The sequence below is a fragment of the Heteronotia binoei genome, chromosome 5 (genome assembly GCF_032191835.1).
Source record: "Heteronotia binoei isolate CCM8104 ecotype False Entrance Well chromosome 5, APGP_CSIRO_Hbin_v1, whole genome shotgun sequence".
Classification (NCBI taxonomy): Eukaryota; Metazoa; Chordata; class Lepidosauria; order Squamata; family Gekkonidae; genus Heteronotia; species Heteronotia binoei.
In genome coordinates this window covers 2,532,106-2,546,197 of record NC_083227.1, presented here as the reverse complement: position 1 = coordinate 2,546,197, position 14,092 = coordinate 2,532,106, and the positions used below count along the sequence as shown (strand labels likewise).

The following is a 14,092-nucleotide window of genomic DNA, read 5'->3' as shown; positions in this document are numbered from 1 at the left end:
CCAACATGGCTTCTCTTATGTTCTTATGTAACCCAGAGTGTTGGACTGGATAGGCCACTGGCCTGATCCAACAGGGCTTCTCTTATGTTCTTATGTGACTCAGAGTGTTGGACTGGATGAGCCATTGGCCTGATCCAACATGGCTTCTCTTATGTTCTTATGTGACTCAGAGTGTTGGACTGGATGAGCCATTGGCCTGATCCAACATGGCTTCTCTTATGTTCTTATGTGACTCAGAGTGTTGGACTGGATGAGCCATTGGCCTGATCCAACATGGCTTCTCTTATGTTCTTATGTAACCCAGAGTGTTGGACTGGATGGGCCACTGGCCTGATCCAACATGGCTTCTCTTATGTTCTTATGTGACTCAGAGTGTTGGACTGGATGAGCCATTGGCCTGATCCAACATGGCTTCTCTTATGTTCTTATGTGACTCAGAGTGTTGGACTGGATGAGCCATTGGCCTGATCCAACATGGCTTCTCTTATGTTCTTATGTGACACAGAGTGTTGGACTGGATGGGCCACTGGCCTGATCCAACATGGCTTCTCTTATGTTCTTATGTGACACAGAGTGTTGGACTGGATGAGCCATTGGCCTGATCCAACATGGCTTCTCTTATGTTCTTATGTGACACAGAGTGTTGGACTGGAGGGGCCATTGGCCTGATCCAACAGGGCTTCTCTTATGTTCTTATGTGACACAGAGTGTTGGACTGGATGGGCCACTGGCCTGATCCAACATGGCTTCTCTTATGTTCTTATGTGACACAGAGTGTTGGACTGGAGGGGCCATTGGCCTGATCCAACAGGGCTTCTCTTATGTTCTTATGTGACACAGAGTGTTGGACTGGATGGGCCACTGGCCTGATCCAACATGGCTTCTCTTATGTTCTTATGTGACACAGAGTGTTGGACTGGATGGGCCACTGGCCTGATCCAACAGGGCTTCTCTTATGTTCTTATGTGACACAGAGTGTTGGACTGGATGGGCCACTGGCCTGATCCAACATGGCTTCTCTTATGTTCTTATGCTTAGAATCATAGAATCATCACAGAGTCATAGAATACTGGAGTTGGAAGGGATTTGCAGCACTTGGACTAATGTTTGTTGCAGTTGATATGATGATGCGATTTCTGAATGACTAATAATATGAAATCCATGGAGCACTTCTTTTTTCTCTTTTAAAAATCCACAAGAGGACTTTTACTCCATGACTCTCATAAGCACATAAGAGAAGCCATGTTGGATCAGGCCAATGGCCCATTCAGTCCAACACTCTGTGTCACACAGTGGCCAAAAAAAAAAAAAAAATACACACACGCACACACACACACTGTGGCTAATAGCCACTGATGGACCTCTGCTCCATATTTTTATCTAACCCCCTCTTGAAGCTGGCTATGCTTGTAGCCGCCACCACTTCCTGTGGCAGTGAATTCCAAATTTTAATCACCCTTTGGGTGAAGAAGTACCTCCTTTTATCCATTCTAACCTGACTGCTCAGCAATTTCATCGAATGCCCACGAGTTCTTGTATTGTGAGAAAGGGAGAAAAGGACTTCTTTCTCTACCTTCTCCATCCCATGCATTATCTTGTAAACCTCTATCATGTCACCCCGCAGTCGACGTTTCTCCAAGCTAAAGAGCCCCAAGCGTTTTAACCTTTCTTCATAGGGAAAGTGTTCCAACCCTTTAATCATTCTAGTTCCCCTTTTCTGGACTTTTTCCAATGCTATAATATCCTTTTTGAGTTCTGGTGACCAGAATTGTACACAGTATTCCAAATGAGACCGCACCATCGATTTATACAGGAGCATTATGATACTGGCTGATTTGTTTTCAATTCCCTTCCTAATAATTCCCAGCATGGTGTTGGGCTTTTTTATTGCAAACGCACACTGTCTTGACATTTTCAGTGAGTTTTATACTATGACACCAAGATCTCTCTCTTGGTCAGTCTCTGCCAGTTCACGCCCCATCAACTTGTATTTGTAGCTGGGATTCTTGGCCCCAATGTGCATTACTTTGCACTTGGCCACATTGAACCTCATATGCCACGTTGACACCCACTCACCCAGCCTCAACAGATCCCTTTGGAGTTCCTCACAATCCTCTCTGGTTCTCACCATCCTGAACAATTTAGTGTCATCTGCAAACTTCGCCACTTCACTGCTTACTCTCAACTCCAAATCATTTATGAACAAGTTAAAGAGCCTGGGACCCAGTACTGAGCCCTGTGGCACTCCACCGCTTACCGTCCTCCACTGCGAAGACTGCCCGTTTATACTCACTCTCTGCTTCCTATTAATTAGCCAGTTTTTGATCCACAAGAGGACCTGTCCTTTTACTCCATGACTCTCGAGCTTTCTAAGGAGCCTTTGATGAGGAACTTTATCAAAAGCTTTCTGGAAGTCAAGGTAAACAACATCTATTGGGTCTCCTTTGTTCACATGTTTTTTCACCCCCTCAAAGAAATGCAGTAGGTTAGTGAGGCAAGATCTTCCCTTACAGAACCCATGCTGAGTCTTCCTCAATAATTTATATCCAGGAATCACCCTATCCCACTGATTCTCCTCATTCCACCAAGTTTCTGAAATTCCCACAATGTCTATGTTTTCCCCCAACACTAAACATTCCAACTTGAGCCAGTTTGGTGTTGTGGTTAAGTGTGCGGACTCTTATCTGGGAGAACCGGGTTTGATTCCGCACTCCTCCCCTTGCAGCTGCTGGAATGGCCTTGGGTCAGCCATAGCTCTCTTATCTGGGAGAACCGGGTTTTATTCCTCCCTCCTCCACTTGCAGCTGCTGGAATGGGCTTGGGTCAGCCATAGCTCTCTTATCTGGGAGAACCGGGTTTGATTCCCCACTCCTTCACTTGCAGCTGCTGGAATGGCCTTGGGTCAGCCATAGCTGTCTTATCTGGGAGAACCAGGTTTGATTCCCCCCTCTTCCACTTGTACCTGCTGAAATGGTCTTGGGTCAGCCATAGCTCTCTTATCTGGGAGAACTGGGTTTGATTCCCCACTCCTCCACTTGCACCTGCTGGGATGGCCTTGGGTCAGCCATAGCTCTGGCAGAAGTTGTCCTTGAAAGGGCAGCTGCTGTGAGAGCCCTCTCAGCCCCACCCACCTCACAGGGTGTCTGTTGTGGGGGAGGAAGGTAAAGGAGATTGTGAGCCGCTCTGAGACTCTTTGGAGTGGTGGGCAGGATATCTTCTTCTTTAACCCACCAATTTTACTTCGAACACTTCTAGCATTTGTGTACAAACATCTATAATTTCCCAGGCAAGTTAGGCCTGCAACCTTCCTCCTTCTACCTCGAGACTTTGGCAGGCAGTCAATTCTGTTTGTCACCATCTCAGTGGACAGCTCTGATCCATTTCCCGGTAGAAAAGTAACAGCTAACCCTTCATTTCTTTGAGATGAGTTCTCCTGAACCAGAGACATTTCATTTCCTATCGGCTTTCCCCCAAGATTTAGTTTAAAAACTGCTCTGCCACCTTTTTGATTTTAAGCACCAGCATTCTGGTTTCATCTGGGGACAAGTGGAGACGGTCTCTTTTGTACAGCTCCCGCTTGTTCCAGAAAGCATCCCAGTGCCTAACAATCTTAAACCATTTCTCCCTACACCATTGTCTACACCATCGTCTCATCCATCATCTCAGGCTCCTTAGTAAGCTCAAGAGTCATGGAGTAAAAGGACAGGTCCTCTTGTGGATCAAAAACTGGCTGAGTAATAGGAAGCAGAGAGTGAGTATAAATGGGCAGTCTTCGCAGTGGAGGACGGTAAGCAGTGGGGTGCTGCTGGGCTCAGTACTGGGTCCCATGCTCTTTAACTTGTTCATAAATGATTTAGAGTTGGGAGTGAGCAGTGAAGTGGCCAAGTTTGCGGATGACACTAAATTGTTCAGGGTGGTGAGAACCAGAGAGGATTGTGAGGAACTCCAAAGGGATCTGTTGAGGCTGGGTGAGTGGGCGTCAACGTGGCAGATGCGGTTCAATGTGGCCAAGTGCAAAGTAATGCACACTGGGGCCAAGAATCCCAGCTACAAATACAAGTTGATGGGGTGTGAACTGGCAGAGACTGACCAAGAGAGAGATCTTGGGGTTGTGGTAGATAACTCACTGAAAATGTTAAGACAGTGTGTGATTGCAGTCCAGAAAAGGGCAACTAGAAAGTCCAGAAAAGGGCAACTAGAATGATTATTGGAACACTTTCCCTATGAAGAAAGATTAAAATGCTTGGGGCTCTTTAGCTTGAAGAAACGTCAACTGCAGGGTGACATGATAGAAGTTTACAAGATTATGCATGGGATGGAGAAAGTAGAGAAAGAAGTCCTTTTCTCCCTTTCTCACAATACAAGAACTCGTGGGCATTCAATGAAATTCTTGAGCAGTCGGGTTAGAACAGATAAAAGGAAGTACTTCTTCACCCAAAGCGTGATTAACATGTGGAATTCACTGCCACAGGAATTGGTAGTGGCTACAAGCATAGACAGCTTCAAGAGGGGATTGGATAAAAATATGGAGCAGAGGTCCATCAGTGGCTATTAGACACAGCATATTATTGGAACTGTCTGGGGCAGTGATGCTCTGTTTTCTTGGTGCTCCAGCATGGCTTCTCTTATGTTCTTAATTACAAACCCTCACTAAATATTTCAAAACAATGTTGTTCACTTCTGTCAACAACCAACCGGATCAGTTCAGTATAGTTTACTGAAATACAAAGACACTTCAAACAAGGTCAAACCCTCTAGATATACCTTAGGATAGCCCTTACACATTTCAAGCCGAGGCACCAATCATCTCATCCCTCTCCACAGAGTTCATTCCCAAGCCAGGTCTGCATGTATAAGCCTATTGCTGGGAACACAGCCTTAGACCTTGGGGAAGTCTAGAGCTGGGCAGAAGAAGCTTATAACAGTTACAAAAAGATAGCAAAGTAACTGCAGGTCAAGCTAGCAATAGCATACAGTAGAATATATCATGGCAAGAGGCACTCTTGATGAATGTGTGGGAAAGCCTTGTAAAATTCACCTGGGAGACCGTCAATCCCGGGAGATTTGCTATTTTTAAAGCCGTTTGATTGCTTCTAGCATTTCTTTTTCAGTAATGGGCGCATCGAGAAGTTCCCTATGATCTATCTTCAAACGTGGTGGATTTTTAATTGAGTGTAAAAATTGATTAATTAATTCATATTTTTTGGATCAATTGATTTAGATAATGAACTATAAAAATTTAAAAATTGATTTTAAAAATTGTGAGTTGTTAATGAACTTATTGCCATGATTGTCTTGGATTAATTGAATAGGTTTAGGTGGGTGTTAGGGAATTACGTCTTTTTACCTTTATTTTTATGGTCACTCTTTCAGTTTTACCCAATCACAACTCTTACAACAATTTTTCATAACATAATATCCCCAGCGGCTAAATTCATGAGACTAAAACCCAACATACCTTAAACATACAATATTTTATTTCTCTTTGTACCAAAATACAGTAGCAGGAAAGAAAAACAATTTCCCATTTTCAGGTCTTAACAATTAAAAGCTTATCTCATTATATAGCTTCTATGCATACCTGCTAAAACCTAAGTCCAATATGCATTTTCAAATTCCCAAAAGCTTTCAGAAAACCTAAGAGGTCTTTGCAAAATCTATTAGAGATCGCTAAAAGAAAAACTGGCTAGCCTCCGGAGAGAACATTTGGCTCTCTGAGATGGCAGCAAGAGAGAGCAAAACTCAGGCCTTTTATATCATCTAATGTGTCCCATCAAAGAGATTTTAATATAAACATCTTGTCCATAAATTTTTATCTTGACAGATCCCACACCATCTAAATAATAGACACATTTAAGTATTGGCTAATATCCCGTCTCTCTTTGATACCATCAGGACTTCCAATATAGTGAAGATATGAAGCAAGCGATAAACTTAGCAAGAAAAGGAAGACTGACTGGATCAGTTATGTAGAAGACAAAAAAAAAAGCAGTTACTAGGTAGTTTAGATGAATGAGATCTTTTGAGAAAGTCAAGAAGTAAAGCTAGGTTGTTAATCCTAGTAACTGGTCTGTATTGGCGAGCCAAGTAGCTATTAACTAGGTGTAACTATACACTACTATTAACTAGGTGTAACTATACACTACTATTAACTAGGTGTAACTATACAGAATTGCACCCTATGTGCAAGTTAGGGAGATTTGAGCGCAGCGCTATGCAATGTACAAATTGGAACACTTGACAGAAGTACAAAGAAAAGCAACTGACTCTCTGGTAGGAGAATATGATGTGGAAACTTAGTAACAATCCCCCACCCTTTCCCCTCACCCCCCCCTTTAACACAACCGCCACCCGCAAATAACACAACCCCCCCCCACCCCCGTATAACATCCAAATGAATAAGTATAGGTCAACAACCAATGCAGCCATATTATAGAAAGATTTAGTACCTGATTAATTGGTCTGGAAAAACAAAAAATACCTAAGTTGCTTATTAACTAAATAATCAGGAGAAAGGTTTTGAAGAATAAAACTCTGAAACTGAAAAAAGAATGAAAAAACTGAAAAAATAATGAAAAATTTCCCAGTCACTACAGACTTAGGAAGAGACTATTGTCTCGTAACCACGCTAGCAAATAACGCACAAAACAGTAAAACTACCATTACAGAAGCACATGCCATTTTAGGGAGCTATAGACAGAGACTGCTCTAGATGTCGTTTATCTTGATTTTAGTAAGGCTTTTGATAAGGTTCCACATACTATCCTTGTTGAGAAGTTGGTAAAATGTGGTTTGGATCCTGTCACCATTAGGTGGATCTATAGCTGGTTGAAAGATCGCACCCAAAGAGTGCTTGTGAATGGTTCCTCATCCTCTTGGAGAGAAGTGACGAGTGCCTCAAGGATCTGTCCTGGGACCTGTTTTGTTCAACATCTTTATCAATGATTTGGATGAAGGAATAGAGGGAATGCTTATTAAATTTGCAGATGATACTAAATTGGGAGGGGTTGCAAACACAGAAGACGACAGAAACAGGATGATCTTGACAGGCTGGAAAACTGGGCTAAAATCAATAAAATGAATTTTAACGGGGTTAAATGTAAAGTTCTGCATTTAGGTAGGAAAAATCCAATGCATGGTTATAGGATGGGGGAGACTTGTCTTAGCAGTAGTATGTGTGAAAAGGATCTAGGGGTCTTAGTGGATCATACGCTGAACATGAGTCAACAGTGTGATGCGGTGGCTAAAAAGGCCAATGCAATTTTGGGCTGTATCAACAGAAGTATAGTGTCCAGATCACGTGATGTGATGGTATCACTTTACTCTGCTTTGGTAAGGCCTCATCTGGAGTATTGTGTTCAGTTTTGGGCACCACATTTTAAGAAAGATATAGACAAGCTGGAACAGGTCCAGAAGAGGGTAATGAAGATGGTGAGGGGTCTGGAGACCAAGTCCTATGAGGAAAGGTTGAAGGAGCTGGGGATGTTTAGCCTGGAGAGGAGGCGGCTGAGAGGTGATAGGATCACCATCTTCAAGTACTTGAAGGGCTGTCATATAGAGGATGGTGTGGAATTGTTTTCTATGGCCCCGGAAGGTAGGACCAGAACCAATTGGTTGAAATTAAATCAAAAGAGTTTCTGACTCAACATTAGGAAGAACTTCCTGACCATTAGAGCAGTTCCTCAGTGGAACAGGCTTCCTCCTTGGGAGGTGGTGGGTTCTCCTTCCTTGGGGGTTTTTCAATAGAGGCTAGATGGCCATCTGACAGCAAGGAAGATCTTGTGAATTTAGGGGGAGGCGTTTGTGAGTTTCCTGCATTGTGCAGGGGGTTGGACTAGATGGCCCTGGAGGTCCCTTCCAACTCTATAATTCCTGACAGTTAGAGCGGTTCCTCAGTGGAACAGGCTTCCTTGGTGGGCTCTCCTTCCTTGAAGATTTTTAAACAGAGGCTAGATGGCCATCTGACAGCAAGGAAGATCCTTTGAATTTTGGGGAAGATGTTTGTGAGTTTCCTGCATTGTGCAGGGGGTTGGACTAGATGACCCTAGAGGTCCCTTCCAACTCTATGATTCTATGACTGCCCATTCCGTTTTCCCACCCACCTGCGAGAGAGATCTTGGCCTATGTTGTGAAGAGAGAGAAAAATAAAGTAAGAAAATAAAATAAAATAAAATAAGGACTTTTGGTCCTCCTTATGGTCAGTACAGACTTTAGAGGAGCTAATTCTCTTCCAACATGGAGGAGTGGTTGTTAGATCCAGTTTTCATTCCATTGATCTGCGACATCAAGATGGAGAGCTTGAAGGAGATCATAGCCAAATTCAAGATCTGTTGCATAAAGAGTTGTAAGATAGCTTGTCCATCAGTAGCCACTTATACTTGATGTCAGCAGCAATCAGCTTTGCAGTGACAAGTTTGAGGGTACATCAGAGCTGAAGCAGTTCAGATGGTAGGTCCAGAAAAGCCAGAATCATTGAAGATCTAAAAGGTAAGCCTTTCTTGGTTCTGGTTTCTTGTATCATAGCGCTGCGCGTACACTAGTTGGCAAATTCAGCCAAGATGTTGCGCAGGCCTGTTCTAGTTGGGAGTTGAGGTGGGTCAATCCAGAATGCCTTGAGAATTCGTGGTGCAACGCCATCGTCAAGATTGAGGTGACACAAACAAAATAATAATAAGATGATATTGGATTTATATCCCGCCCTCCACTCCGAAAAGTCTCAGAGCAGCTCACAATCGCCTTTCCCTTCCCCCCCCACAACAGACACCCTGTGAGGTGGGTGGGGCTGAGAGAGCTCTCACATCAGCTGCCCTTTCAAGGACAACCTCTGTCAGAGCTAGGACTGACCCAAGGTCATTCCAGCAGGTGCAAGTGGAGCAGTGGGGAATCAAACCCGGTTCTCCCAGATAAGAGTCCGCACACTTAACCACTACACCAAACTGGTGTTTCCCTCTGCGGATTCCTCGAATCCGGGAAATGTAATGGATCATTTGCAAAGTTTTTGTTCTAGCAGTAGGATTTTTTCAGTGGCCCAATCCTCATGTTTTTGAAGGGACTGAATGTTGTTTTGATTAGCAAGACTGTTTTCAAAGGCTAAGTAGGCTGTTTCTGTTACCTTCCGGAGAGATGCCTGAATGGTGTTAAGTTGCTCTGACATAGGTTTTAGAAGCTGGTGGATTTTAGTGATTTTGTTAAGTATGTCTGCTTTAAAGGTAGTAAGAATATCAGACATACCTTTTTTGGATGGTTAGGCTTGAGTGAATTCCATTCATTCGGAATCAGCCGCCATATTGGGTAAGAGGCTTGTTTGCTGCACAGTATTCCGAGAGGCACTTTCTGATGTAAAGTAGGGTCGTATAGCAGATTTCTTCAAGGAGCCCAGGTGAGTTTTTGCTCCCCACAATCTGCACATGATTTAGAGTGGCCAAGGCAAGTAAAAAAGCATTTTTCGAGTGCGGTATGGGTCCAGGGCATGGAGCATTTTTAATGACTAATAACATTAAATCTGTGGAGGTAGTTTGGTGTTGGGGTTAAGTGCGTGGACTCTTATCTCAAATAACAAGATTTGATTCCCCACTCCTCCACTTGCAACTGCGTGAATGGCCTTGGGTTAGTCACGGCCCTCGCAGAGTTGTCCTTGAAAGAGCAGCTTTTGAGAGAGCTCTCTCAACCCCAACTACTTCACAGGGTATCTGTTGTGGGGGAGGAAGGTAAGGAAGATTGTAAGTGACTCAAAGTTTCAGAGTGAAGGGTGGGAAATAAATCTAATACCATATTTTTCTCCTCCTCGTCCTCAATGGCAATCCTTTGAGGGATAAAACTCAGACAAAATCTCTTACCACATCCTGAGCATTCAAATGGTTTCTCCCCTGTGTGAGTTTTTTAATGCAGTGGAAAATTTCCCCACTTACTGAATCTCTTCCCACACTCTGAGCACTAAAAAAATCTCTCCTCTGTGTGGGTTCTTAGATGCTGTTTAAGAGTGCTCCTTTCACAGAATCTCTTCCCACACTCTGAGCATTCAAAAGGTTTCTCCCCTGTGTGGGTTCTTAGATGCCGTTGAAGATGGCCACTCCAACGGAATTTCCTTCCACACTCTGAGCATTTAAAAGGTTTCTCTCCTGTGTGCGTTCTTTGGTGTGATTGAAGATCACCACTCTGACTGAATCTCTTTCCACACTCTGAGCATTCAAAAGGTCTCTCCCCTGTGTGGGTTCTTTGATGGCGTGGAAGAGCGCTCCTTTCACTAAATCTCTTTCCACACTCTGTGCATTCAAAAGGTTTCTCCCCTGTGTGGGTTTTTTGATGCCTTTGAAGGTATGAACTCATACTGAATCTCTTTCCACACTCTAAGCATTCAAAAGGTCTCTCCCCTGTATGGGTTTTTTGATGGCGCTGAAGAGTGCTCCTTTCACTAAATCTCTTTCCACACTCTGTGCATTCAAAAGGTTTCTCGCCTGTGTGGGTTCTTTGATGCTCCTGAAGAGTGCTCCCTTGACTGAATCTCTTTCCACACTCTGGACATTCATACGGTTTCTCCCCTGTGTGAGTTCTCTGATGCCTTTGAAGGTGTGAATTCATACTGAATCTCTTTCCACACTCTGAGCATTCAAAAGGTTTCTCCCCTGTGTGGGTTTTCTGATGCCTTTGAAGATTGCAGCTAATACTGAACTTCTTTCCACACTCTGAGCATTCAAAAGGTTTCTCCCCTGTGTGGGTTTTTTCATGCTTTTGAAGATATGAACTCACACTGAATCTCTTTCCGCACTCCGAGCATTCAAAAGGTCTCTCCCCTGTGTGGGTTCTTAGATGCTGCTGAAGACTGCTCCTTTCACTAAATCTCTTTCCACACTCTGTGCATTCAAAAGGTTTCTCGCCTGTGTGAGTTTTTTCATGCCTTTGAAGATCTGAACTCACAATGAATCTCTTTCCACACTCTGTGCATTCAAAAGGTCTCTCCCCTGTGTGAGTTTTTTCATGCCTTTGAAGATGTGAACTCATACTGAATCTCTTTCCACACACTGAGCATTCAAAAGGTCTCTCCCCTGTGTGGGTTCTTAGATGCTGCTGAAGAATGCTCCTTTTACTGAATCCCTTTCCACACTCTGAGCATTCAAAAGGTTTTTCGCCTGTGTGGCTTTTTTGATGCCTTTGAAGTTTTGAACTCACACTGAATCTCTTTCCACACTCTGAGCATTCAAAAGGTCTCTCCCCTCTGTGGGTTCTTAGATGCTTTTGAAGAGTGCAACTCTGACTGAATCCCTTTCCACACTCTGAGCATTCAAAAGGTTTTTCCCCTGTGTGGGTTCTTTGATGATATTGAAGACTGCTACCATGACTAAATGTTTTCCCACACTCTGAGCATTTATATGGTTTTTCTCTTTTGTGGGTTCTTTGATGATATCGAAGACTTGCATTATAACTGAATCTCTTTCCACACTCTGAGCATTCAAAAGGTTTCTCCCCTGTGTGGAGTCTTTGGTGTGACTGAAGACTAAAACTCAAAGTGAAGCTCTTTCCACACACTGAGCAATCAAAAGGTTTTTCCCTTGTGTGGGTTCTTTGATGATATCGAAGACCTGCATTATGACTGAATCTCTTTCCACACTCTGAACATTCAAAAGGTTTCTCCCCTGTATGGAGTCTTTGATGTGATTGAAGACTAAAACTCAAAGTGAAGCTCTTTCCACACACTGAACAATCAAAAGGCTTCTCCCCTGTGTGGGATCTTTCATGATATTGAAGACTTGCATTATGACTGAATCTCTTTCCACAGTCTGAACATTCAAAAGATTTCTCCCCTGTGTGAGTTTTCTGATGCTGTTGAAGATGGCTATTACAACTGAATCTCTTTCCACATTCTGAGCATTCAAAAGGTTTGTCTCCTGTGTGGATTCTTTGATGATATTTAAGACTTGCATTATGACTGAATCTCTTTCCACACTCTGAACATTCAAAAGGTTTCTCCCCTGTATGGATTCTTTGATGATACTGAAGACTACAATTAAAAATGAAGCTCTTTCCACACACTGAGCATTTAAAAGGTTTCTCCCCTGTGTGGGTTTTTTGATGGTATTGAAGACCTGCATTATTACTGAATCTCTTTCCACACTCTAAACATTCAAAAGGTTTCTCGCCTGTGTGTATTCTTTGCTGTTGGAGATTGCTACTCCGACTGAAATTCTTTCCGCACTCTGAAGGTTTCTCTCCTCTGTGAATTCTTTGGTTCAGAAGAAGCTGCGATCTATATTTGATGTACATCCCACACTGAATGGATTTACTTTTCTCCATTATATTGTGCTTTGTAAAACATATGTTATGCTTTCTTCCACCTCTCTTCTCAACCAAGTGGCTGTCTTTCTTTCTTTGACTTCTGCCTTTATCCCTGAAGTTTCCTTTCACATCTTCATTATCTCTATCTGGCAACTGCTGATGAAGTTTCTCACCCTCCTCATTCCTCTTATCATCCTCTGCTGGAATAATTAGAGAGAGACTGTTATCACCAGAGAGGGCAGGTAGAATCCAAAGCAATGTTCCCTCTAAGCTGCAGAGTCTTGTGAGCAAAAATTCTGCTTTGTGAACTAGTGGCATTTAAGTTGTGAGCAACTGCATAAATTAGTGTGCTCTGGGGTCATCCTTCCTGAGCTAAGACAAAAATGTGTAAGGCAAAAATGGTGGGGGTAAGCCCCATTCCCCCCAGCCACCAGTACCTCTAGATCTCAGGCAGGTTTAGAAACCTGCAAATAGGTCCAGTTTTAATATGTGTGTGTGCGCCTTTAAATTTGAGCAGAACGTACTTCATGGGGAAGGGTCAGCAGCAGAGCCTCGTCAGAGCAGAATCCCTCAGTTTGTTTTGCTTTCGTTTCAGAGCAAGTGTGTGAGAGTGTGTGTGAAAGAGAGCAGAGTAGTCCCTGTACTTTTCAGACCTGGTTGTAGAGGAACCAGAGCAAGTGTGTGTGTGTGTGTGAAAGAGAGAAAGCAAGCAAGCAGGCACACATAGCCCCTGACTTTTCAGAAGTCTTTGTAGAGCCAGTAAGAGTGTGTGTCTCTGTGCTTGTTTTGCATTGTTTCAGAGTCTTCGCATAGGAGCCTTTTTATGGGATGGAGGAAAACTCCACCTCTCTCTTTTTTTTTGTTTGTCAGTGTTAGCCTGAAGAACAGCAGTTCCTGTGAGTAAAGCCCCAGTGAAATGTGAACTTGCAAACTCTGCATTTTGGCTGCTTTGTGTGTATTCACTTTCATTTACTAGAATTGCAGCTGTTGGGGGGATGAGGAAATAATGACTATTCAGGTGAACTGCACTGCTGTATTTTTATGTATTTATTTTGGGAATGGGAAAGTCTGGCTCCATCCCCAAAGTCTCCTGGCTCCACCCCCAAAGTCTCCTGGCTCCACCTCCAAAGTCCCCAGATATTTTCTGAATTAGACTTGGCAAGCCTAGCTGTAGGCTAAAAATCTGTGAGCTAGCTTAGAGGGAACACTGGTCCAAAGTCATCTTTGTGGCAGCAGGAAAGGACTAACAGCCCTTTGGCCTCATCCAGCTTGGCTGACCTCAACTAACCTCTTTCTAACTAGCCAACTTTCCCCAGGAATATCCAGGGTTTAAGGATACTACAGCCTTTCAAGAGCTACAGCTCAGCTGTTGCCCAGGAGTTTCTGAACCTCCAGACTTCAGACCCCTCCCATGTCACCCAGTGGGCTCTATAATTCTACCAAGCTAAGAGTTGCTTGGAAGTGAAGCAGAGAAGTCCCATGGGTGTTCCTTGCTTGTTGCCTTGACATAACTGTGAAGGAAACCCACTCGCTGTCAGCCCACTTGGGAAGGGAATCCTCTCTTTCTTTGGATGCACGGCTGTTTTGATTCATGCCTCATCAAAATGGCAGCAATTCGCACCCTTGGCACCCAGGAAAGATCCTTACCCAGAGAGGCCACGTTCCCGTAGTTCTCCAGCATGACTTCCCAGTAGAGAGCTCTTTGTCCCGGATCCAGCAGGGCCCACTCAGCCACAGAGAAAGAGACGGACACCTCCTCAAAGCAAAAGGGACCCTGAAAGACAAAGAAGATTCCCTCATCATAGGAACGGAGTCGTCTGGG

The 14,092-nt window shown here is 43.6% G+C and overlaps 1 protein-coding gene across 1 annotated transcript in view; it reads right to left on the bottom strand.

The window, feature by feature from the left end:
* LOC132571389 (zinc finger protein 850-like) overlaps nucleotides 1-14,092 on the bottom strand; it is a gene marked incomplete at its 3' end in the record, with an annotated part of 552,489 nt that overhangs the window by 532,649 nt on the left and 5,748 nt on the right. Inside the window, exons 4-5 of the mRNA XM_060238186.1 lie at nucleotides 11,231-12,470; nucleotides 10,161-11,146 (exon numbers count right to left, since the gene is read on the bottom strand). Coding sequence (XP_060094169.1) covers nucleotides 10,161-11,146; nucleotides 11,231-12,470 — 2,226 coding nt within the window. The remainder of the gene's footprint in view (nucleotides 1-10,160; nucleotides 11,147-11,230; nucleotides 12,471-14,092) is intronic.